This window comes from Pelecanus crispus, chromosome 10, assembly GCF_030463565.1.
Source record: "Pelecanus crispus isolate bPelCri1 chromosome 10, bPelCri1.pri, whole genome shotgun sequence".
NCBI lineage: Eukaryota > Metazoa > Chordata > Aves > Pelecaniformes > Pelecanidae > Pelecanus > Pelecanus crispus.
The window spans coordinates 15741064-15766415 of NC_134652.1; the positions used below are offsets into that span (position 1 = coordinate 15741064).

Genomic DNA, 25352 nt, shown 5'->3' on the forward strand with positions numbered 1-25352 from the left:
ACATGGCAGACTCGGACAGTTCAGATGCTGAAAAAAACAGTTTCCTATTTTGACTTGTGTTTTCAGTTTTGCATTACTGTTACTTCTGCTTTGCAGACCTTCCCTAGGCCAGCCTACCTCGGGTAGGGTGCGGAAAGAGACATCAGATGGGGTCACTCCTTTCCATTTGAGTGAATTGTCTCCTGGTGTTTCTGGATCCAAGAAAAACATTAGGAAAAGAGTGGCCTTGGTCATCTCTGTTCTTAGGCAAAGCGCTAAACAAAACCTCAAACAAAAAACCCACCAAAACCCACCAAAACAGATTTCAGCATTAACCGTCCCAGATAACCTTCAGGGCACTGTTGGGTTATCTCTTATTTCTGCAGACCAAGGGCAGGGATTAGCTTGTATCTGTGCAGCGCCTGTTAGAGCTACTACTGTGGAGGCATTTTGATACCGCCAATTTTTGTAGAGACTAATTACGTACATTTGCGCAGAACATTACAGATAGCAGCACTGGGGTTCTCCAAGCTTGCAGATCTGATTCTTCAGGTTGTCTAGTCCAGGTTTTTGACCCTAGGCCAAAGCGTTTGAAATGCGGTAGCGCAGCACGCAGGGCAATCGCACACCGGACGCATTTTCAAGGGGGAAGGTGTAGCGTGAAGCTTGCAGAGCCGGCTGTGACTGGGAAGCCACAGGAGTGCATGCTGTTTTGGCAGAGATATTGGTGATTTCAAAAAAGTTACTCCCTTCCCGCCTTTTTAGCCTCCCAACAGCTGCAGCTCTGTCAGGCAGCTAGGAGATGGACATGCAGACTGGGTTTTCTCTCCGATGTACGTAGCGCAAACCCCACGGCCCGCGGCTCACTGGCTGGCCCTGGCCGCTTCCCTCACGGGACGCTTGTGCTCGTAGAGGACTCGCCCCGAGCGTGCCCCAGGCCGAGCGGGCGCTCCCTGAGGGGAGGGCTGGCCGCCGCAGGCCTCCGGCAGGCAGGAGGGCGGCGGAGGCCCGGGGCCGGGGCGGAGGCCCAGGGCCGGGGCGGATCGGCGCCCTGAGGCGGGGCGGAGGCGGGCGGTGCCTCGCGCTCGCGCCGGGGCTGGGGCCCGCCCCGCGCGCACCAATCAGAGAGCGGGGATCGGAGGGGGCGAGGAGCACGAGACCAAGGCGCCAAACAGCCCTTCCTCCTTCGGCCGCTTGTGGCACCTCCCACCTCCCCGCTCTCTTCGCAGCCAATCACAACCGCGCTCCGGCTACCCGTCCCGCCCCTGGCGGCAAAGAACCAACGGGAGGCGCCACTCCTTCAGCCGATCAGCCAATCGGCGACCGAGCCTAAAATAAAAAAAAAATCTTCGTCGCCTCCTGCCCGCAGCCCGCGGAGGGGGCGATTGCTCGGGCCGGCGGCCTTTTCTATGGTGCTGGGGACCGCCGGTCTCCCCGGTCCCTTTTGACGCGCGGGGCCAGCCGGACAACCCGCGCCATGACCCGGCCGCTCGGCGTGGGCGTGCCGTCGCCGGGACCGTCCGTCACCAGGTCCCGACGCCATTTTACGCCGGCGGCCGCGTCCAGAGAGGCGACCCAAGACTTTAGGTACCGTCGGGGAGTGGCCGAGGGGCGGCCGGGAGCGGGGCGACGCAGCGTTGCCCGCCGGCGGGGCGCCGCTCGGATCCCGGCGTGCAGCGCGCCTCCAGCAGGGGGCGCCCGCGGTGGGCGGCTCCCGGCGTGCTCCGCGCCGGGCCCGGGCGCGCGCGGGGGCCTTGGCGCCAGGGCCGGGGCCGGGGCCGGGGCCGGGGCCGCTCCGCGGGCGGCCGGCGGCTGCCGCCGGGGCCTCCCGGTGCTGTTCCCAGCTCCAGCCTTTCGGTCCCGGCCAAGCTTGGCAGAGGGGGGTGTGAGACTGTCCGGGGTCGCGGCGGGCTGCCAGCCGCGAGGGGCGGCCGGTGCCCTGCTCGGCCGTACCCGCACCACTGGGAGCTCCGGCCCTGAGGCGCTGGCCCTTGGTTCCCTGAGGTGCCGATAGGTTGTTGGCCGAGGTGAAAGGCGCCTGGTAGCCAGGCAACCTGACAGCATACAAACAAACTGAAGATCATAGAATGCTTTGGGTTGGAAGGGACCTTGAGAGATCATCGAGCCCAACCCCCTGCAGTGAGCAGGGATTGAACCTGTGAACTTGGCGTTATTAGCGCCGTGTTCTAACCAACTGAGCCAACCCGGCTGGTCAAGATGTCTGGCCAAGTACTGACTAGCATCTTCAGCACATCATTCAAAATACGCGAGTCCTCCCACGTGTGCCCATATGTCCTCCCCTCTCATGTCTTGGTGTTTGTTAGCAAGTCTACCTGTAGAGCTAGGTAGGTTTCAGCAGTTCGGCTCTAAAGAGAGAGCTTCACTTGTCATTGATTCAGCTCTCAAGCCTGTTCCTCTGTGAACTGTACCGCTAACAGTGCCGGAGGAGGAGGTCTCCAATGAAGGCAGTGGTGGTCAATGACGGTTTTTAGACGCGATGAACCTGTCTGCCAACTAGAAATTCAAATTCTACCCAAGACCTGATGAGGTTTTTCAGAGGCTGCCGAGTTAAATAAGTTTTGTTTCTTGCAGTATGAGGCAAGTCATAATTTTCTTATGCTGTTAGCAGCACCTTATTTTGTTCGTTTCTGCTGATCCTCTTTTCTGATAGCCCTGATACTTGAAGGGAAGGAAGAAGGTAAAAGTTCAGTTCTTCTGTGTTGCTGCTTGCCCAAGAAAGTGAAACTACTCTGTGTTTCGGTTTTGCTGCAGTCATCTAAAAGACTGTTGTGAGGTTTTTTGTGAGGTTTTATGCGCAACTTTCTTTTCTGGTTTTGTTGTTATTTCTACAGTGCTTTTCAAGTCAAAGATGTGTTTACATTTTGTGGTTTATTCCTATGTTTTGTGGCTTTGTTTTCTCTGTGCTATTGCTCGCGTTTCCAGCACAGATTTTTAGAAGTACAGTTTTTACCCAATCAGAGATAACCACTGATATGGCTGTAAACACTAGTTACTTTTAAAGAATACTCAGGGGTTTGTCTTTTTAAACAAGTGAAACAATTTCTTCCCTCCCTCTTTCATGCAGGTTGTGCCATTAATTTTGAAAGACCTGAAGGGTCTGTTAGGTGCATCTCCTGGCTGTGTAGCTTTTTTCTTTGTTAAAGAGATCATGTATTTATGGGTTTTACCTTTTCTTATCTGGGGTCCTTAGGGGTCTCCCTGGTGTTTTGGTTAAGATGAGATTTCACAAAAAATGGTGGAATAACTTTTTGGGGATAAATAATGTTTTGCTGAATTTATATATTTGGCTGAAAAGCGTTAAACCACACCTATGTAGCTGTTGACAAAGATAGATTAAACAACTGTGACTTTCATGTCAGGTAAAAATGAGTGAAAACCAGTAAATTATTGTTGCTTCATCAGTTCTTCATTCTTCTAGTGCTTTGTTTGACCTCTTATTAAAACAACAGTGGAAATCCTCCTGTGAATAGTTTGTGCAGTTATGGTCCTGTTCAGGTTGAAAATCACATGTTCTTTTTGTACTTTCATATATGTGAAAAGCAGTGTGGTGGGTTGACCCTGGCTGGATGCCAAGTGGCCACCAAAGCTGCTCTGTTACTCCCTTTCTCAATTGGACAGGGGAGAGAAAATATAACCAAAAGCTTGTGGGTCGAGGTAACAACAGGAAGATCACTCAGCAGTTACCATCATGGGCAAAATAGACTCGACTTGTGGAATATCAGTTTAATTTATTTCCAATCAAAACTGAGTAGGATAATGAGATATAAAACCAAATCTTAAAAATGCATTCCCCCTGTCCCTCCTGGGCTCCACTTCACTCTCGATTTCTCTACCTCCTCCCCCATGCAGCGCAGGGGGACAGGGAATGGGGGCTGTGGTCAGTTCATCACACGCTGTCTGCTGCTCCTTCCTCCTTGGGGAAGAACTCCTCACACTTCCCCTGCTCCAGCATGGGGTCCCTTCCATGGGAGACAGTCCTCCATGAACTTCTCCAGTGTGGGTGCTTCCCACGGGCTGCAGTTCCTCACGAACTGCTCCAGCGTGGGTCCCTCCCACGGGGTGCAGCCCTTCAGGAGCAGCCTGCTCCAGCGTGGGTCCCCCACGGGGTCACAAGCCCTGCCAGCAAACCCGCTCCAGCCTGGGCTCCTCTCTCCACGGGTCCACAGCTCCTGCCAGGAGCCTGCTCCAGCGCGGGCTTCCCACAGGGTCACAGCCTCCTTTGGGCACATCCCCTGCTCCGGCGTGGGGCCCTCCCCGGGCTGCAGGTGGATCTCTGCTCCCCCGTGGGCCTCCATGGGCTGCAGGGCACAGCTGCCTGGGCAGGGGCTGCACCAGGGGCTGCAGGGGAATCTCTGCTCCGGCGCCTGGAGCACCTCCTGCCCTCCTTCTTCACTGACCTTGCTGTCTGCACGGCTGTTCCTCTCACATATGCTCATTCCTCACTCCAGCTGCTGTTTGTGTTGTGTTGGGTTTTTTCCCCCCTTCTTAAATATGTTTTCCCAGAGGCGCTACCACTGTTGCTGATGGGCTCAGCCTTGGCCAGCGGTGGGTCCGTCTTGGAGCCGGCTGGCATTGGCTCTGTCGGCCATAGGGGAAGCTCCTAGCAGCTTCTCACAGAAGCCACGCCTGTAGCCCCCCCGCTACCAAAACCTTGCCACACAAACCTAATATAGAAACCTAATACAAGCAGGTTTGAAAGCCCAGTACTTTGTCACATTCGTCCTTGTACTGTTTCATATACTTTCTTTTTTTCACTCTTGGTTTTGTTCGTAGTTTCTAATACACTTCCTTGTCTAAGATACAGAACAGCACTTGAGAAATTATTATTCTGTTTTAGTTGGACAGTTCCTATCCCTTGTTCTTCCAAAAAGCAGTAGAATGCAAAGTAGAAAATGCCTGTGGGTAAGCACTTTAAAAAAAATAGTCTAAGACAAATCACTCTTCATTCAAGCTTAAACTTTAGGCCTTTTTTTTTGGTGGCAGTGCCTCCATTGTCTCCGTTGTATTATACAAAGCTTTGTATAATTATGGAACAAACAAGAATGTTGTTACAAAGCTCTTGCATTTAGAATAAAAGACAGCAAAATGATACAACGAGGTAGTGGATGTGGGAGGGAGATAAGCAGCGATTAAAAATCGGTGGCTGCAGAAAGAAGGAAGTAGATAGCAGAGGGCATTGGTTTTGGTTTTGGTTTTGGTTTGCCCTCAATATTCAAGTGCAGAGAGGTATCTGAAGAGGTAACTGAAGATGAGACTTGGACTGCTGACAGTGGTTGGTATGGTAGATGGGGCTTTAACCTGGAAGGTAGAAGTACAGTTGCTTAGTTAGGAAAATAGAAGGGTTTTGGAAAGATACACAGTGCAGGAAGCTGTGGGCACGGGATGATTTTGCAGCTGCGAGAGCAGTCACAAGCGAGTACTGGGAGTGTCCTGAGGAATGCAAGGCGGAAAGAGCCTTGCCGTGGGAGGTGGTCTAGGCCAGAAAGACAAATCAGTCAGCAACAGCAATAACAGCGAATAAACCTGCAATTTAGCCTGTTGATTCTTATGTTGAACTGAAATTTGGAGACCCTGTTGCTTCAGCATGTGGGAAGAATGGGCTTATTTTGGTCTACATCAAATTAAGCTGGGACAGGTTGGAGGCAAGTCGTCTTTGACAAGTAGTTTTTCTGCTCTCTTTGGTAAGCCAAAAAGACAGTTTTATGCACTCACAGATTCTGATTACAGGTGGCTTTTTGTTGAGTTACAGCATACTCAAACATCACTGCTTGCCAGTAGCCTGATTAAAGAAGTATTAATGCATTATAAACAGCTTTTTGTATTTGTGCAGGTACTAAAAATGCAGAAGCCATGTAGAAAACGCAGAAGTGCAAGTAACAAGCTTACGGAAAGATAGAAAATTAAATCCAAGTTTAGTCTGAACAACTGAGCAGTGGTTTCTTCCAGCCTGAACTTCAAAAATTGTATTGAGTCTGTGAAGCACAGTCATGTATGGATGCTTGAATACGTTAGCTTAGAATCTGGAATAAATAAGTTTTGCCTTGCAATCACTGTTACACAGACAGTAACAATATAGCTTTGTTTTGGAAGGCATAGGAAGATTACAAAAGATGGAAGGAGGTCTTAAGTCTGTATTATTCTTGCTTTCTCACACCAATATCTTGTTGGAACTTGAGAAAATTTCCAAAACAGGCCTAAGTATAGCCTTGAAGTCGTTAGTAAACTTACTTGCTAAGTGGGAGAGGTTGAAGATAGCAAGTTCATAGTTCTTGATGTATTTTCATGTTCAAATTGTACTTTACTCAGACAATCTGCCCATTTTCAGAAGCGTCATCCTGTCACGGAGAAATGCCTTGGTGTTCTCACATCCTACTTATTCTTGCCAGGGAAAATCCCTCTGATTTTAAAGCTATTAATAATGTTGTCGTGTATGTGTAAATATAAGACGGTTGTAGACTGCTGTTTCTGTTAGAAGCCAGAAGATGCATGTAATGTGTGCTGGGAGGGTTGTCGCTGACACGTGTATTTTGTTAAGGGGCAGTGCTGGTACAAGTTCCTGCTGAGAAGTCTGGTAATAGTACAGATAGGAATTTGCATTCCAGCCTGGCACCAGCGGTGTGAAAAAAGCAACAAACAGTGGTGCACAAAGGGTTTTGGATAACAGGAAGAAAGTTACAGGATTAGTTGGACTTTACAACTTGCAGATAGAACTTTGTGGTTAGACTTGATTGCAACTAATCATGCATTGGAGAGGGTTTAGTCACTGATGGTATTGATAAGGCCAGCTGCTTACCACTATACCACATTTTAAAAAAATTACAGTGGGAGTTATCAGCTCAAAGTGTTGACAGGGGAGATGGGGAGGTTGTTAACACCGTCACATAAGGTACTGGTGAGGTCTTATCTGGAATATTGGATATAGGTGAGGTCAGTCCCATTTAAGAAAGCTTAGTTTAAGCTGGAAGGGTGGGTAAGACTTACTAGGATGATAAAAGAAACAGTTTGAGTGAGGAAACTGGCAGGTTGGCTTCATTGGCCAAGCAGAGTGAAGGCTAGAAGGTGATGAGGATGATGATGCTTTCTCTGATCTATCAGAAAGAGTTATCAGAAATAATAGCTGCTGGCATTTAAAAAAAATCTGTGGAAATAAATTATAGCATTTTCATTTTATCAATATTCACTGTATGGGCATTCAGGTATTGTTCTTTTAAAAAGATTATGTTTTCTCTTCAGAAACCAGACCATTACAGAGTTCTTCAAACCGGTTTTAAACCAAGGTAAATAAATGGTTTTTAAATGGAAGATATTTACATGTGTTTTAATTCTATAAGTGTGCAGAAGTATAGTCCAATCTCATTCCAAATTGGAGCAGCAATATAAGGAGTATAGCTTACCAAATATGTAAAAATGAGCACATTTACATTTTTTTCTAATAATGTAACTGAAAATGTTAATTTCCTATGAAAATTAGTTTCTTTAAATAGTGATGTGATTATTAGTTCAAGTTACTGGCTCACGCTTAAGCTAGATTGTTCATAACAGCTGAAGCTGTGATATGGATCATGGAGTTCTTTTATATGAAATAAATCACATGTCACTAGCAAAACTAAATGATTAAGTAAATTTGTTTTGGATGCATGTGAGAGACAAAATATCAAGTAATACAGTCCAACAAGACTTTTTTTTTCACCCAGTATTGTGATTGTGAATAATTTGTCTGGTCTTTTCTCTGTTAGACCTTGGCCATAAAGACAGAACTGTGTTGTGCTCACCAGACAGAGGAAATGTAAAAGATGCAGGAATCGGACTGTCAGTTTTATGTGCTGAATGTTTTGAAAAGAAAATATCTTCTCCAAAGAAGGTCAAGAGAAAAAAGATGCCAGACCAAACACCAAACACAAGTCCTGTGATAGATGCCTTTCGGAGAGGAATTAAGGAGAAAAAGGACAGTGTACACATTTTAGAGAATGGCAGAGCATGCAAGGGATTGGGTTCATTGTACCCAAAAGTTGTGATTCAAAAACTCCTTGTTACTGCAGCATCTTGCAGCCGTTTCTTGGCCAAAAAGGATAACACTGTCAAGTTGGAACAGGGAAGAAATGAGAAGTGTCTGGGTGTAACAAGAGCACCGTTGTCTTGTGGAAATAGTTGGGAACAGACAACTGACTGTATGGATCTAGGAGACGCTAGTTCAGAGACTGACAAATGGGTTTCATCATCAGAAGCCGATGCTCGAAAAGCCTGTGCTAGAAGTAATGGCACTGCGAACACCACATCTCTGTGCCAAAACCCAGGGTTTCCCGTGAAATTGGCCTGCACTTCAAGTGACCCTGAATTTAGGTTGTCACTGGAAGCTCTCTGCAGAGAAAGGAAGCAGAAGAAACACAGAATGAAGCAATCTAAGCCACATCCTGTAAGGCCATTCTCAGGAACAGGTCTATCACTTCAGGTGTGTTTCAAAGAGTTGTTAAAGGTGGAAATTAGTGACCCATTGTGCATATGGGGTTTTTTGTTGGTGTTTTTTTGTTTTTTCTTTTACAATGTAGGATGAGATTCTTGGTGCTGCCTTTTTCAGATGTAACAAAAGTTTATGCTCTTCTGATATTCCTTTGTAAATCTTGGGTCATGTTTGGGTAAGATGATTCTTAACTATTTTACAATAAATGAGAAATCCTGATTTAAAAGCAGGGGAGATATTCTGGGTTAGACGCAAACATGAAAATGCAATGGAAATTGTAACTTTAAATTGTATTTTGTAGAGAAAATGTCTTTATTATCTTAAATGTCTTATAACTTTATGTTTTCTTACAACGTAGTGTAGGGAACAGCCTGGCAAATTTCAGCTAGTAAGAAGTTGCAGTTAATAGCAGCTCAGATTAGATTAGAGGTGGGAGCGGTCCTGTTAAGTATGTAGTATTTCATTACAGGTTGAATTATGTTCACTTTTTTACCAACCAAGAAAACCCTTTAAAAGGTTGCTGGTAGTTGCAAGGAAGATCATTATGTGTGCCTCAAAAAGATTGCTTAGCTTGTGTTTCCTTTACTCCTTAGCACCCCTGCCTCTGTATTTGCTTGTCTGTGCTTTCTGTCTTTTAAGTTCCTAATGACTTGTTTGAGAAAAGCCAGCTGGGCTATGTTGCCATAGGGGGCAACAGGGGCGCAAGAGGCTAATGGCCCTAAAAGTGGAGAGATTTAGAACCAGAGGCCAGTCTGAAGACAAGATAGAAAATCTGGGTTACGGAGAGTCCTTTTGTTGAGATCTTTGCAGCTGTGTTGTAAGTTTGTCTTGAAGTATATTACCATATTTCTGGGGGTGTGTGGAACTAAGTCTGTGCTGGATTCAACACTTGGCTCAAGACGTCAACATCCTGGTTTTAAAAAGTATGCGGTTAACTTTTTTATTTTCTCCATCTTTATTTTTAGGGAAATGGGTGTTCTTTAAGAAAAATACCACATTCTGGTTCAAGGGAGACTGCCTCAGGTAGAAGCAGTGCTGATAATACAGAATTAATTAAACAATCAGGTTTGTCACTTAGTGTCTCTTTTTTATGGCTTTTTTTCCTTGAAGTTATGTTTTTCTGTTTTCTCTCTCAAAAAAAGAATTGCTGCTGTATAGTCAAGGTTATTTCTAATATATGGCAAGGTTGAAGAGGTTTAAAAGTAATTGGAGATTTTAGTGAAAAACAGATTGTTTGTAACTTAATTAGAAGTCATGCTATTTCTTTTTCTGAAGCCCTTAATCCCTGATTATTTTTATGGTTTGTCTTGCATTTTGGAAAACCCACATTCACTGTGGTGGTTAACAAATTCTGTCTTTCAGCTTAATCCAAAAAGAACATTCTCATTGAACCGAACACTAAAGTTTAGCTAGTATTCTTGTTGCTTTTTGTCCCTTTTAACCACATAATTTTGTTCTACAGTTGGTAGAACTGAATATAAAAAGCTCACGTGAATAGAGGCTTGAGCTAGGTCAGTAGGATGATTTAAAAAAAAGAAGAGGGGAGGGCTACCCAAACCAAGGAGAATATTCCCATGTTGTGGGTCTGTGGCTGTGTAAACCTATCAGAGTCTCTGCCACTATGCTTCACTTTCTGCCTATGCTAGCACTGGGACTTGGCCAGCGGTACGAGGAGCTGGTCTGGCTGAAGATTGAGTTGGGAAGTTCTCAGCCACATCAGCTCCATGAAGTAGCTTGCCATGAAGTGTCCAGGTGCTGGTGCCAGCTTAAGCAGAAAAGTGCTGTGAGGAAGGTGGATTCTGGTGCCATAGAACCATAGCCTGAAAACAGATTTCTTCATATTCTGAATGCTTTTTCATGAGCACTGTTAAAATTATTGCAGTATTTCCAAAATACTTTTCATAATGCTCATTATTTATAGCCATTATACGTAATTACAGAAGCTTTCTTCCAGTCCCATACCTCAACTGGGCTATTGTCTGTTTCCAAAGACTGATTGATTCTAGTGTATAGAAAAAGTGTTCTACGGTGGCTACTGAGCTGCTTTAAAATAAAAGGATTTCATTTCATTTCCAAGTTAGTTAGAATAACAGTGTAACAGTACAGTATCAGCTAAATCTTAATGTTGATCCACTGTGTTCAAGGAGAAAGGAAGTATGGTAGTTTCTGATAAAAATTTCAGTCATAGTTGACTTAAAAATAGAAGTTAGTTTTTTAAAGGGTAAGCTGTTATGGGTTTGATTTTTTTTTTTTAAACATGACAACAGTGGTTTATTTTTTTTCTTAAACACTTTATAGATGACCCATCTCAACCAAAGCCAAAGCAGGTTTCAAAACCTGAGGCATCTTCTCCAAATGCACTCAGAACGTCATCCGAGATGGCTGCTGGTGTGCGGAAGAGCCAGTCTGTTCCTTCACACTGCCTTGGATTTAAGACATCTTCTGGGCAATCCAAACAAATAGACCTTCCTGGGAAAAGAAAACGCACTGCCATGAGTGTGGATGCAGACAGTTCTAATCAATCTGAATTATCAAGTTTGAATGACCCTGCTTTTAGTAGGTCATCTGCAAAATGCAAAAATAGGAGGTCTGACTTTGTAAGAAATATCCTTTTAAAGTCTACTTGTGGTGATGTTCTGCAGCTAATGGAGGCTGCTGCTCTACCTAGACATGATTCTACTCTTCCAGAGGAGTATCTCAACTCAAGCGATGAAAATGAGAAAAATAAGTGCTCCTCTCTAGCCTTGTCATCTTTGTATTCTGCGCACAGTCCTGGTAAAAATAACCCCACTTCTGTTGTGGATACCAAAGAGAATCGATTGCAGGTGGCTAACTCACACTTTTTCTTGGAAAAGTCCCTTCCTTTTTCTCAGGAAAAAAGTACTGTGTTACCTTCTCTCCACCACCTAACACAAAGAAAAGGTGTGGAATCTCATCTCCGGAATGCTGGCTTATCTCAGGTATTGGATGCTAAGAAGGAGCAAGGTGGGAAAAGACCAGGAGGATGTGCACACAATAAAGCTTACGGTATTCATTCCAGCAACATTTTTTCAAAAACAAAAGACAAGACTTCAGAAAATGCTTCTCATTCTTGTTCAGTGGAAGGTTCTGGGAAACCTGCACTCTCAGAAGAGATGGGTGAAAGTGTTCCCCGTTCATTGTCTCTTAAAGAAGGGTGCATGGACAGCACCTCTATGTCTTCAGAACTCTCAGGCGAGTTAAAGGTTGAAAGCACCTGTACAGACAAGTCCAAGCTGAATGGAAAAGCAAAAAGCAGCTTTGATAGTGAAGATGAGAGTTTGGAATGCAGTCTAGATGATGATGAAGAAGAAGAAGAAGTAGTATTCACGCCACTGCAAGAAATTCTGTCTTCAAGTACCAAACCACAGGCAGGAACCCTGGATGAATCTTGTCTTGACAGTTTGTCTCAGGACACCATGACTCCATTACTGAAGCTTCATGTAAGTGGCTAAAAAACCCCCAAAAAGCATTGCATCAGCTTTGTTATATTGTATTTTTGGTATGATTTTTTTCCTTTACTCATAATGCATGAAAACGCAGAGTTATTTGTCTGCAAAACTGGTTACTCAGCTTACTTAAGAGTTCTGTGCTGTACAGTGCAATGTAGTTACAGAAAGGGTGCTTGTTACTATGCTTGCTCTTGGAATGGGTGAAAGATGGTCTGTGCAGCCAGATTGCATTAGCTGTATGTCTTTCGGTGGCTTTTAGGAGTTCTGGTTTTGCTTTTTCCCACTAAAGAAAAAGGTAGGAGGTTACATTTAGAAGATGTGTGGGATCTAATGTTTTAATTTTCCTGATCAGGTAAGATTTTTATGAATTGAAGTTAGCTAGAGGAAATTGATCTATCTGTTGAGAGATCTGTGTGCTAGACTTGAGTCGTATATTCTTGTCACAGTCTGGATTGCCAGAAATCTGCGTATGAGTTCCTGATCTGTAAGGGTGATGTTTTCTTTGAGGCTGAATTTCATGGAAATTGGAATTATTATAGAAAGGCTTCCCAAGAGATGAAGGACTTCTCAGAAGAGATGGGTGAAGAAGTGTTTGAATCCCAGTTGTCGTGGTTCAGCCCCAGCCAGCAACTCAGCACCACGCAGCCGCTCGCTCACTCCCCCTACCCCGATGGGATGGGGAGAGAATCGGAGGAGTAAGAGTGAGAAACACTCCTGGGTTGAGATAAGGACAGTTTAATAATTGAAATAAAGTAAAATAGTAATGATAATAATAACAACACAATAATGATGATAATAATAATAATAATATACAAAGCAAGTGATGCACAATGCAATTGCTCACTACCCCCCGACCGATACCCAGACAGTTCCCGAGCAGCGATCGCTGCTCCCCGGCCAACCCCCCCCCAGTTTCTATACTGAGCATGACGTCATATGGTATGGAATAGCCCTTTGGTCAGTTTGGATCAACTATTCTGGCTGTGCCCCCTCCCAGTTTCTTGTGCACCTGGCAGAGCATGGGAAGCTGAAAAGTCCTTGACTAGCATAAGCAGTACTCAGCAACAACTAAACCATCAGCGTGTTATCAACATTCTTCTCCTACTAAATCCAAAACACAGCACTGTGCCTGCTACTAGGAAGAAAATTAACTCTATCCCAGCCCAAACCAGGACACCAGTTCATAGGATATTACGGTGAACTGATCTGTGTTTTTTAAAGTTAGCCTCTTTGTTCAACAACAGTCTGTCAAGTTGTGATTTTGAAGTATTATTGTAAAATAATGGTTTAATTAGGAAGATCCTGCAGTAGGACTTTGTGTGGCCTGGACAGCTGGCCCCAGATGACCAAAGGGAGATACTCCATGCCACATAGTGTGTTCAGCAATAAAAACCAAGCAGGGGGAGCTGGTCTGGCATGTAGCCATTCCTCAGAGTCTAGCTGGGCATTCTTCTGCTTGTGGGAGGTGCTGAGGGATTGCCTTTGCATCACTCTCTCTTCTCCCCCTCATGCCCCCTTCCTTCACTTATTAAACTGTTCTTTGCCTCGACCCATGAGTTTTCTCACTTGTGCTCTTCTTACTCATTCCCTTGCACCGCTGGACGGGGAAATGAACAAGCTGTGTGGTGTCTAGCTGCTGGCTGGGGTCAACCCAATGCTATTTTCTACAGTAGAAAACAAGCCTGCTGTTAGCAGAATACCTGTATAAATACTCTGGTACTTGTCTCCTCCTGTTTTTAAATCTCTGAAATGGTTTATTCGTTAACTGAATTTCTCTTAAAGAGTACCTCTGTAGGCACATGTTGAACAGCCATAATTATTTTCTCTCTCCTTAGCCATTAATTATGCAAGCACATTATAGATCAGACTTTTGTGGTTACATATGTATTCCACAATCTTAACAAACATGTCTATGTAATTAACGGTTAAGACTGATAAACAGATGCAACCTAGATCAAATGTTTGTGGAACATGAACATGACCACAACATTTGGCCTATCCTGCTTCTGCATAATTAATGGCCAAGTAAGACAAAACAGTTAAGAACTGTCCCAAAATTTCCATGACCATGTTTTTCGCATGTACTAGCATTCTTCTTTTGCCTTGTAAGAAGGGGCATGTGTGCATATTGGAATGAAATCTTGATTCCTCAGTCAAAAGTCATTTTAGGCATATTAACCAGATATAAAATAAGGTAAGAGGTCTTCAGCTTTCCCACAAGATTTCTCACACAAAGACATGCTGCTTGTTACATTTGAAAGATGTTTCTGAATACCAAAAATTAATGCTGTATTTACTGGCTTTTTTATTAGCAGGTGGACACTAACTTCTTAAACTAACTTCTTTTACCTCTGGGTAATAGAAAATCCCCAATGAGAGGGTATGCTCTTATAGAATTGTGTTCTCCTAAAAGGAAGGAGCTCATAGAAAGAAGCTTTGTCACTAGTAAGTGGCTTGCAATTTAAGAAGGTGGTTTCAGAAGGGCACTGCTTGTCAAAAGAACTGAATCGTGGCCATAAAAGATTTCAAATCTGTGTTGTCTGCTACTAGCTGAATAAAACACTCACTACTGGAAAACCAAACTAATTTTGCTAGGGGTTAAGGCTTTCCTTGTGCATTGTTTTGTTTTATTTTTTAATTCTATTTATTAGCTTCATAATTTCGGTTTCTATTAGATTTTGATTGGAAGTTTTGTTTTGTCTGATGATTTTGGAGGTGATTTAGCAAACACTGGTGCTTTGCCCTCTAGGGACTCCTGAAAGTAACAGGTACAGAATAATTTTTGGAGTTTCTTGTCTCATGCATGAGAATGGGGATTCCAAGGGTCTCAGTGGATGATAACAATAAGGCTGTGAGGTAAAAGGCTTCTGATGCTAATGCTCTTTGTGAAGGTTAGCTGGAGGTCAGCACTAAGCTGAGATGCAGAGACTTGCTTTCATGTTCAGATCCATTGCGAAGCACAGTTATTTCTAAATTAATCACTGAGAGAGATTTGACCATTATATAAAATTGTCAAGGGACTGAGAAACATAAACTGTTAATTGTCCTGTTTTTCAGGGTCTCCTTTGAGTTTTTATCTTCAGGTAAAATATCATTAAAATTGGAAGAGGTTTCTATTTTGATTATGTTTATTGTCTAACTGAATGAATTGATAGCTTGTGGTAATTTTTTTTAAAATTTCTTACTATTTCATTTACAGCTTTCTAAGCCTCCTGTCGTTAGCCAGGTGTCATATGTGAACAGCTTAGAACACCTCTTGAAGGAAAAAGAGGAATCTAAAAGGTTTGTTTCTTAAAGCTGCTTTGAAAAATTTGGGATGGAGGTGCAGAAGCTTAGATTTACCTTGTCTCCCCAAAAATGATGGAGTTTGGGTAGCAGCAAGCTAAGCTGTGCCTGCTGGTGCCACCAGCATACATCTGATGGGACCTACAGGTGCGGCTTAACTGTAAAAGCTGAATGACAGGCTCCTTCCAAGCAATAATGAGTGATTTGTGATACATCTGGCTACTCCTCAAGAGCCAGACTAAATTTACCAACGTCTTCGTTGTAGGTCACTGAGCCAGCTTCCAGCTGCTGGTCAGGCATGAAATAGAAATATTTATGTAGACTGGCTGTACTAGTTTCTTCAAAGGCATTTGTAGCTTAGTTTTGGTTTCCAGAGTTGTGTAGACTATTGGTATCTCAGTAGTTACACAGTTCAGTGAACAGAACTAATGCGTGTTCTTGCAAGAGATCTTTTGGGTAGAAAGTGTAATGTGGTGTATGTACTAATGGCAAGTGGTGGTGATGGCTATGTCTGTGTGATTAACTGTTTTTATTAAAGAATCTGACCCTAGTAACTATGGGCTGACTGACTGTGGAGTAGTGAATAGTCCTATAACTAATACTATTTATCACATAAAATACTAGTATGACGTTTAAAAAAAAGATTGAAAAAAAAATCATCCTGAAGACTGAAAGTTTTGTGCAATTACAAAAAATTCTGTCTGAAGTTGGTTGAGTATATTCATCTCTGACAAACCAGTGATTGATTGTGCTGTTGGAAATTCATTAGGCTTTGGGAAACATTCACCTTCTAACTTGGAATAGCAAGATACTTGTTTTTTGCACAGATGCGATGTCTCACATGCATTTGCTGTGCATAATTGGCTACTGGCTCCTGGGTTCACATTCAGAACTTAAATTTTGTTGTCTTCCGTTGTAACTACTAAATGGTGATGCTATGTTTTGCTGCTACTGTTATTTCAGGGTAGATGAACTAGAAAAGCGGTTACAGGAAGACATACAAGGAAGGGAGACTGATTCTTCAGATGGAGAAGCTGAGGACTATGCCAGTGGATATGAAGATCTCTCAGAAGAGCAGAGGTCTTTCTAACTTGAAACCCAATTAAATCTAGTTCTTCACTTTTCTAGCCTTTTTTTTCTAATCTCTCTCTTTCCATCAGTTGTTGTTGATATGTTTAATGTGAACCATTTTTATCGTCTTTCAGGGTTGGGTGGATTTTCTTGAACATTACTGTATTTTAACAGTTCAGCTTTTACATAAGACTGATATGTTCATCTGAAAATAACTGTCTCAACCAGAAAATAGCCTCAATGTTTAAATTCATAAAAGCTATTTTGAATTTTACAGGGCATTTATAAAGAGATTTTCAATAATAGCTCATGCCATACCTGACTACCACCCTGGAGAAGATATATTTGATTTATCAGCCTCTGGGAAAATCTTCAATCAACATAACCTTGACTTGAGGAATTTTCATTTCGTCCCTCAAAATCCTATAGAAAAGCTCCTTCTTAAGTAAGAATACCCTCTTCACTCTGTTGTGTTTACTTGTATGATTTTCTTCAGTGTTAGCAGTTTTTAAGATAAAGGAATATCTTTGCATGCAAATAAGCTCGGTCTTACTAAGTAGGCAAGACTGACTCCCTTTCCCTGGAATTCTCCTTTCCAGGTTAGCTTTACAGAATAGTGAATTGTTACTTGAAGCTTCCTTCTTTTCTCCACTGGAATTCTTGAAAAAAACATCTTAAATGAGACATAAGAAAAAAAATAGGTGTTCTGCACTCTTTTGCATTTCTACTGTGCTGGGCTATCATTGATAACCTGACCAGTTTGTGGAAGTTAAATGCAGAAGTGAAACGTTACAATGAAGAAAAGCTTAACTCTCCCAAGACAGAAAGAGGACCTTTGTGGTGAACTGATTTGTGACTTACTAATGTTGCATTATGTCTGCACAAAGACTTTTGTGGTTTGGGTTTTTTTTTTCTGTCCTGAATGGGCTTGGGACTTAGGGCTCCACTTAATGAGGATTGCAGAAAGTCACGATTTCTGACATCTGTTAGATTCAGTCACTGAGCTAGCAGTGTGTCTCTGTGTATATACACAACTGTTCAGTAAATCATAGGGATTTGTATTCTGTATTTATGAGGCTGTCAGGCTACAAATAGCTGGACAAATTCTTGCCTAATACCACAAGTGCAAATCCTGAAGAATTCTGGTTATTTCAGTTGGCATTTTATTCTAAACCTGCATCAGTGAAACTGAGAGAATTCATTTAATCTTAAAGGATGTTGTATACATGAGGATGTGCTGTTGTGGGTGTGAAGAGGAGGAGGGTGGGTTCTCCTTGTCTCTTAAGGAAGTGATACTTGTGATACACTCCTTTGGCTTCAGGCCTCGTATTAATATGTTTTGAAGATCACAAGCTTCAAAAATATCTTGTAAGTCAGTGACTGGAGGAATGAGAATTACACAAATCATCCCTTGCAGAAGACAGTTACGATTTAATTGCTTATACATTCTGCCCAGTTGGCACATCTGGCACGTACTGGCTGTCCAGTTGGCACATGGATGTCTTCCTAGCCACTTGCTCAGTCAGACAGGTAGAGGGTATATGGATGAGCTAGGACACAGATCTCTCAACAGAGCTACCTGTTTTAGTAGATACTGAGAACAGAGGAGACTAAAGACCTGACTTTCTAAAGAAGACTAAAGCTAAAATAATTCAGTAATAAAAATGACGTATTTTCTGTTCTTCCAACAGCTACTTTTTGCACCTCACAAATTTGCACAGAGATTAGACTGTTTGATTTTAATTGCTTTAGTTTGCCTCCAGACTCTTTATTTGAAACATTATTTTTAAAATTTCAAACAAAGTTTTTTCTCTTTTCTTCTGAAAGTGTTGGTAAAGGTCACTAGATGGTAAAAAAATCTCATTCACTGGTCTCGTTGAGCATAACAGCCTGCCTGTGTAGGCAGGCATAATGGTTCATAGTACAATAGTGTAAATCTGTGTTTGCTTGAAGCTATTATTCTCTAATAATACAAATGTTTCCAAATTTTATAGTATGGCATTCTGAAGAAAAAGGGAGTTGTTCTAAATAACAAATAAGGTTTAACTACTAAAGGATTTCATGTAGGTAAGAGCATAAGAATAGCACCCGTTTTGGATATTCAGATCTTTGTTTGCTGTTGATGATGATCTGAAGGGTGGGGATGTTCTTACGCTTTTGTGAAAGTGCTGATTCAACCACTAATTGATTTTTCTCCTTTTCCCCGACCCCTATCTTTGTCTTACAGTTCTGATGTAACACAGCAGCTTTCTTTAGCTGTTAATGGTTTTCTAAGTTCTGCTTACAGCTGTATCTTGTGTCCCATACCAATTCTAAAGTGGCTTTTCCAGGTAAGACTATACTATTGATGCAGTTATGCTCTGTCCAGGTACAGTGTTCTTCCTGGAAGCCAGTGGTAGCAGGAATAATCAGAACAAGTTTGTGAATCTGTTGCATTAAGTTAACAACTGCTAAATCAAAAAATCTTTCTTTCTGGGTTCTGATTTGTTCTCCAATCTGAAATAGTGTGATTGTCACTAGGGTTAAACCACTAGGGATAACTTTTCTCCACGTTTTCTGAGCGCCTGCAAAGCTGCACATCTGTGTCCATCTTCGTATGTGTTACTGCATTTGAAAAGGGCACAGTACATGCTAGGTAAGAAGAGATTTCAGGATATAATAGTGTGCGCCAAAGCACAAGCAAATGTTCATGTTATATCCTTCCACCCTTAAAAAACAACAACAAAAGAAACCCCAAACGTGCTGCAGTATGCAAAAGTACCATTTCTACATATATCACTTTGTAAATCATCAGAGATACCTGCATTATCAGATAATTTTCATTTGGAAAAGGTTGATGTGAACTATGGCTCAGGAAAAAGTTTGGAGCCATTCTTAAAGGAAGTGTGGCAGCTGTCTGCTTTCTAGATGTCTGTGTCCATGTCTAAATCCCCAGAAATTTACATTGTTCTGTTACTCACAAAAATGTCCTGCTCCAATCTCTATTCTACTATTATTTACCACATTCTAACTGTGCCTGAAACAAAAAAGAAAGCTGGACTGCCTGTGAAATTGCAGCCTGGGTCTGTTGACTGGCTTTCTGCTTTTGCCAAAAGGGAAACATTTCGCTTCTCCATGTCCTTCCTTCCAGCCTGTAAAAAATTGCCTTCCACCCCTTCTGTGAGCCCTGGTGTTCCTCTAATAAGGAGGAACTGAGAGGCAATTCAGCTCACTTACAGAGCAGGAAACTGTTCAGCACTTGGGGGAGAAAAAGAAGAGTTTGTGCTGGGCTAGTGAAGTGCTCCAGGAAACGTGAACTGTACTTCATAGTCATGTTTTTGTAGTTAAGAGTTCTATGAAAAACTAAGAATTCATTGTTTTGGTTTAGTATTGCATATGTTCAACTTGCCCATGACTGGAAAAGGTTGTAGTTAAAACTCGGTTGCCCACACTCCTGATCAAGGCATTCAGTTTGCTCGCAGATGCAAATGAGTTCCAAAGGGATGCGTGCTACTTTCCATTCTCTTAACCCTCAGTACCTTCTTATGAACCAACAGATTCAACATGGGGTTGCAGCATTCTGATATTGCAAATAATTAATTTTAAACTATTCATGGCCTCTGTACACTGCTTGGAATAATCAATATTCACAATATTCTGTTCTCCTTTGTGTATCTTGCTTTAGAGGCTTTGGGGTTTTTTTTCCCTGTTACTGTTACTTTATTTTACCAAAAAGTTGGTTTATTTTTTTTAATTAAAAGAAAACTGATGCCATCATGCATCATTGGTGTTTGACATGTAGCTGCTTTTCTCTCCACAGATGATGTCTGTTCATCCTGACTATTGTGTTTCCACCCAGATTTTAGACAGACTGATGGAGATAACACTAAAAAATGGTGAGTATTTGAAGGCTGGGAAGCTGACCATATAAATGAAGGCATTTCCCTTCTGTTAAGTATGGAAAAGTATTGGGGAGGAAGTAAAAGGCGCTGGCTCTGTTCTGTGATTCTGGCATGAACTTAGGCTCTTCTGTCACTTACGTAATGCACAAATGCTAGGAGTTGGTCTTCACTGACTGTGTGCAAGCTGTACCACAGGATGTGGTCCTGGCATGTGTTTGCAAAGCAGAGCATCTGGTACAGAGCCTTTTAAACTCTTATTTCACAAATAGAATTGACCTGAAGAGGAGCCCAGTCTGTTCAAAAGTTTACTTTCCTTTCCATCTTTTACTTTGGAAGATGCAGACATTCATTTCATAGCTTAAGGACTACAAGATGTTTTTCACAGTCATACCCAGTATGTAGCACTGTGTAGCTTACTTTCCAGATAAATGGCAAAAGTGAAAAGAATCATACACCTGCACAAAAACACTTTCAAGGATCTGCTTCAGCCCACACTGCTGCTCGTGTCTTGTGTGTTTTGCCTTCCTTCATCGGTACTCTCAAATACTTCTCCAGTACAAGTTCCTTTGTGTGTTCTCCACGTCTTCACTTTATTCAGATCCATCAAAAGTCACTAATTCATTTAAGCCTGCCCGTTAACATCATTAAAGTAATGTGGTTCTCTTGAAGTACTTGCTCAGGTCTGTCCAAATTGTACCCCACATTTTGAATCTTGTTTGAAATCAGACTGTGAGCTGATATGAAAGGGAATGTAGCCTACTTTATTTGTGCTTTGCTGGCATTAAGCTCGATTCTGAATGAACAGTTCAAGTTGATGAATGAGCATTCAAAGAATTAAGGCTGGGAGAGATCCCAGTACATCTCTGACCTCAGAGCTGGATCAAATAGGCTAGAGTTGCTCCTGGAAAGTTGTCTAACCACTTCAAAATTGCCAACTGTGGACTCTCTAAACCATTCTGAGACATTCTGTTCCAGTGCTTAACTAAGGATGCATCTTTTTTGTTGTGGGGTTTTAGTTTGGGGTTTGTTTTTTGGTTTTGGTGGTTTTTTTTTTTTTTACTGAATCGAACATTGAGATCTGAACCTGCAGTGTCTTGAGTGTTATGTTCCATTATATTTGGTTTTTTCCTTACAAATTGAGAGCTAAGACACAAAATTGATGCAATTCAGAATTCTAGTGACTTCTGTCATTGTTTGGAAAACATTGTGTCTAGTTTGATGTTACCTTGCTAGTTTAGTGTCCTATAGAGAATCCCCTGTACAGTTTGCAGGCTTTCAGATACAAGTCATCATACAAATCAGCCCTTTTTGCAATGAACATTGGTTCTTATTTCTATCAAATAAGTGAATTCCATCTGTTTAGTACTTCTGTTCTAGAAACCTTTCTTGTTTTCATATCTTATTTAGGTCTACTTTCAGTCCTACCATGATAACACCCTCTTACCTGTACCTACACAGAATGGTAATTTATGTATTCTCTTAAAAGTAAATATTGCCTCCTTGCTTATTCTGCTGTTTGTGATGAAAGAGAGCTGTGAGGGAAAATGAGTGGAACTTTAAAGTAATTCACCTGTTACGTAGGCAGGATGTTTCTGTAGCGTAAAACAGTGTGTTAGACTGCTTCCCCCCTCCGTCTCGTTCTGAAAATAAGCGTATCATTCAATGCACCAGCTCTTTTGAGATGAGAGCTGGTAGAATTCATGCAGACTGCTGAGTTTATTTGTTTCCCTTTAAAGGAACTAATGCTAAGAAGTAAATTTAAAACTAATCCATTCCATGTCTTTTACTTATAGCTTCCATCAGTGATGAACAGTCTAAACCATGGATTCCTTCACTAGCTGATGTGTCAGCTGTTTGTGTCAATATGGGTGTTGCGTTTAGATCTCTCTTTCCATTGCAGCATCTTCAGCCCAACTTTAACGAGTGTGATATTTTGTAAGTGTTTTCCTTTTGACATTTATTGCTTAGATCCTGTGAAAGCAAGCCTTGTGCTTAGAGTGTAGAATCAGAAGGTTCTCCTTTATTTCCCCCCACTTCCATCAAGCCATACTCTTCTTTAAATTCTCAGCTCAGGTCTGAATAAGAGTAAATAAGCCAGAACTTCAAACAATGCCTGCCAGGTAAGGATTCAGCAAACCAGAGCATTGTCCTTTGTCCTGCACCTTCCTAATGGAGGTTTACAAGAATTGTTGCCTAAATAGCTGGGCAGAATTGTGAGTAATTGGTTACAAGTTGAGATAGATATGTGTGCTGTATAACTTCTGTAACTGAGGACTGTTTTGATTTGAAGGCATTTTGAGACATGCAGGGGTTTTGGGGTTTTTTTTTTTCAGTTTGATGCAAATAAGCTTTTGTGGGCTTTTAAATTGTTGATTTATTGCTCAGATTAGTGTGTTTCTTAATAGAAGTCAGATGCAAGAAACAGTGAGTAAACAACAGCCAAAAGGAGACCTAACCTCTGCCACTCCTGCCTTCTCCAGTCTACCAGAAAACAATTTAGTTAATGTGATTAAGGTGAGAAAACTCCAGTTAGTGTGGGAGGGGGTTTTGTGGGATTTGGGCGGGGGGGAGGGCGGTGGTGCAGGGGGCCTTTGTTTTGTTTTTTAGCCAAAACCCTCGTGTCTTAACCTAGTCCTGGGCATGTTTTGTGTGTAGATGCTATCCTGGGCTTTCAGCTTCATGTTCAGCAGAGGTTATTGCAGGCTTGTTGCGAACTGTGGTTTCTGACTTCCACTGGCTTCGCTGACAACTGTGCAGTTCTGCTGCCTCCCTTTTCCAGCTGTGGCACTTTCTCAAATATCTTTGCTCCCTTGTGTAGAACAAGCTATCCATTTCTGTGTTCCAGTGGAAATGGGAAGGGGAGGTGATGTTAGGTGGTATGTTTTATGCCGCCTCGGTGTGTTAGTGCAGGTGTCAGAGGTCCGCGATCAGTCCCTGTGCGGCACAAGGTGAATGAGGTGGGAGCTCACGGTGGGCAGGTGGAGCTGGTACATCCATGCACCGTGTCCCATGAGACCATAGGCTGAATGAGGGCTGGTCACACTTCACAGGCTAGTTCTCTGTGATTAAAGGTTGTATGGTGAAAATACTGACTTTATAACTTATTTCCAAGTTTTTTGTGGGAGTATTTGAACCCTCCTAACATCATTTCTTGAGAGATTTTTAACTATAAAATCACTTAGTTCAAGAGGAAGCACTCAGAGCATCTCTACTAGAGACAGAATACACATATCTTGATTAATTTGTGTTCTCATTTACACACACATCCCATATTGTGAGTAACCTATGTGATGCTACTTGGGTGGGGAAAAATCTCTTGATTTATGTTTTCAGTATTACTTGTGTATTTAGAAAGTCTGTCAGTCTTTCATTCAATTAGATGAGGATTATGTGTGCAGTGGAGAATGATCTTTCCTACTCCTGTAATGTCCAGGGAATATTGCCGTTGTTCAGAAGATAGCATTTAAAAAATGCTACCTCCAGTAGCATTTAAAAAAAAAAAAGTGCAGTTACTGGGAGATGGGGAGATGTTAATACTCAAGTGTTGCAAGAACAGTATATCATTTGAGGTGCATTTTAATGTGAGGGTGGAAAACTTAAGTTCTCATTATACGTTTAAAATAAGCTGAACCAATTTCAGATTTTAATGCTTTTTATTTCTTTTAAAGTTTCTAGATTTCTGTACAACGGTAATTCAAGGTGGATATACTGATCAAGAAATATTGCTGCTGCTTCTATTGCTATTTAAAATAAGCTTGGAGAAACAGTTAAAGCAAATTCCTTTGGTAGATTTTCAGTGCCTTTTCATAAAGCTTCTGATAAGTATAAAAGACTGGGATACAAAGGTAACTTCATAAATAATTTTTGTGTACTGGATGCATGAAACTGCAACTTAATTTTCAAGAAACTTCTCGTTTGAAGTTTTCATTTTTTTTCTTGGCATATCAGAAAAATACTGCCTGAAAATGTAATATGAACAAATTGGGAGCTTTGGATTTATGTGAGATTTAGGAGGTGGGTGGGTATACTGAGAGGGTTTTTGTCGCATGACATGCTTGCCTGTCCTCTTCTGCAAGGGGACTGTTATATTGAACTTAATCTTATATTTACTAAAATAGCTATATGTTTAAAATGGCTCTCTGAAAGAATGAAGAAATGATTGGACTAAGCTTATAAAATGTCATTAAAAGCAATCTGATCTCAACTACGCTACTGTAAAATATTTAGCAGACTTAACTATAGGTGCAGTGCAGAAATATCTTTACGCACATCATCTCTTATTAGATCAATTCCTTTTAACACTGTCTTATGTTTCTAGGGAGTAGATGTGTACTCCTTTGCAAATAAAACAAATGCCCACCATATCCATTCTTCAGTATCAGGATTTTTTTTGTTGTTGTTGTTCTTTTAAAGATGCCTGAGCTCTGCCTGGCAGTGAGTGAACTCTCCAGTCATCACCATAATCTCCTGTGGCTGGTTCAGCTGGTGCCTAGCTGGATAATACGTGGACGGTAACGACACTAACATCAGAAATATGTAGTATCATTAACAGCTGGTTTATTTGTATCATTAACAGCTGATTTATTTGTATAAGCTCAAAGTCTGATAAATGCAATAGGTATTACATGGTGGTTTAAAAAAAAAAGTACTTGGGTCTTCTCATATGTTACAGATGTATATGCAATCCTTATTGTGTATATATATAGCTTCTTGATCACCTCTGCTGTGAAAAAGGGTTATTTTACATTTTATGTGTAGTTTTCTGGGCTGCGGACTTGCTGGTACCCTATAGTAAAGAAAGACTTAACAACTTCAGATTCTGACATCCATCACCTACTCTAATTCTTGACTGAATGACCCAAATTAAATTTTCTTTGGGTGATTCATGTCTGCTTTTAAGTGTCAATCTGTTATGAGCTCTGTATCTTTGAAATGAGTAAATTATAATGTGTCTGAGCAAGGAGAATGAATTGGGTCCTCAATTTCAGGCTTGGAGGCAAGCATTTAGCAGTGTTTACTTGTGCAGAAGAAAAGCTGCAATGAGATAAGGGTACTTATATTTTACTAGCCTCTTTACTAGTTTAATAGCATCTATATTCAGAAAATCCAATTTAATAGTTGTAGGCAAGTTTATGTCTAGAGAAGCCATGCATAGCCTCATATACCTTGTAGAAACCGTGTGGATTT

The 25352-nt window shown here is 41.8% G+C and overlaps 1 protein-coding gene across 1 annotated transcript in view; it reads left to right on the top strand.

Moving 5' to 3' along the window:
* Window positions 1-1456: 1456 nt before the first annotated feature.
* The window catches only part of SLF2 (SMC5/6 complex localization factor 2), a 31493-nt gene continuing 7597 nt past the window's right edge, over window positions 1457-25352 (top strand). Inside the window, exons 1-14 of the mRNA XM_075717704.1 lie at window positions 1457-1566; window positions 7234-7277; window positions 7737-8449; window positions 9424-9481; window positions 10757-11919; window positions 15128-15210; window positions 16177-16293; window positions 16562-16729; window positions 18512-18614; window positions 20084-20159; window positions 21959-22100; window positions 22571-22679; window positions 23834-24010; window positions 24579-24676. Coding sequence (XP_075573819.1) covers window positions 1457-1566; window positions 7234-7277; window positions 7737-8449; window positions 9424-9481; window positions 10757-11919; window positions 15128-15210; window positions 16177-16293; window positions 16562-16729; window positions 18512-18614; window positions 20084-20159; window positions 21959-22100; window positions 22571-22679; window positions 23834-24010; window positions 24579-24676 — 3161 coding nt within the window. The remainder of the gene's footprint in view (window positions 1567-7233; window positions 7278-7736; window positions 8450-9423; window positions 9482-10756; window positions 11920-15127; window positions 15211-16176; window positions 16294-16561; window positions 16730-18511; window positions 18615-20083; window positions 20160-21958; window positions 22101-22570; window positions 22680-23833; window positions 24011-24578; window positions 24677-25352) is intronic.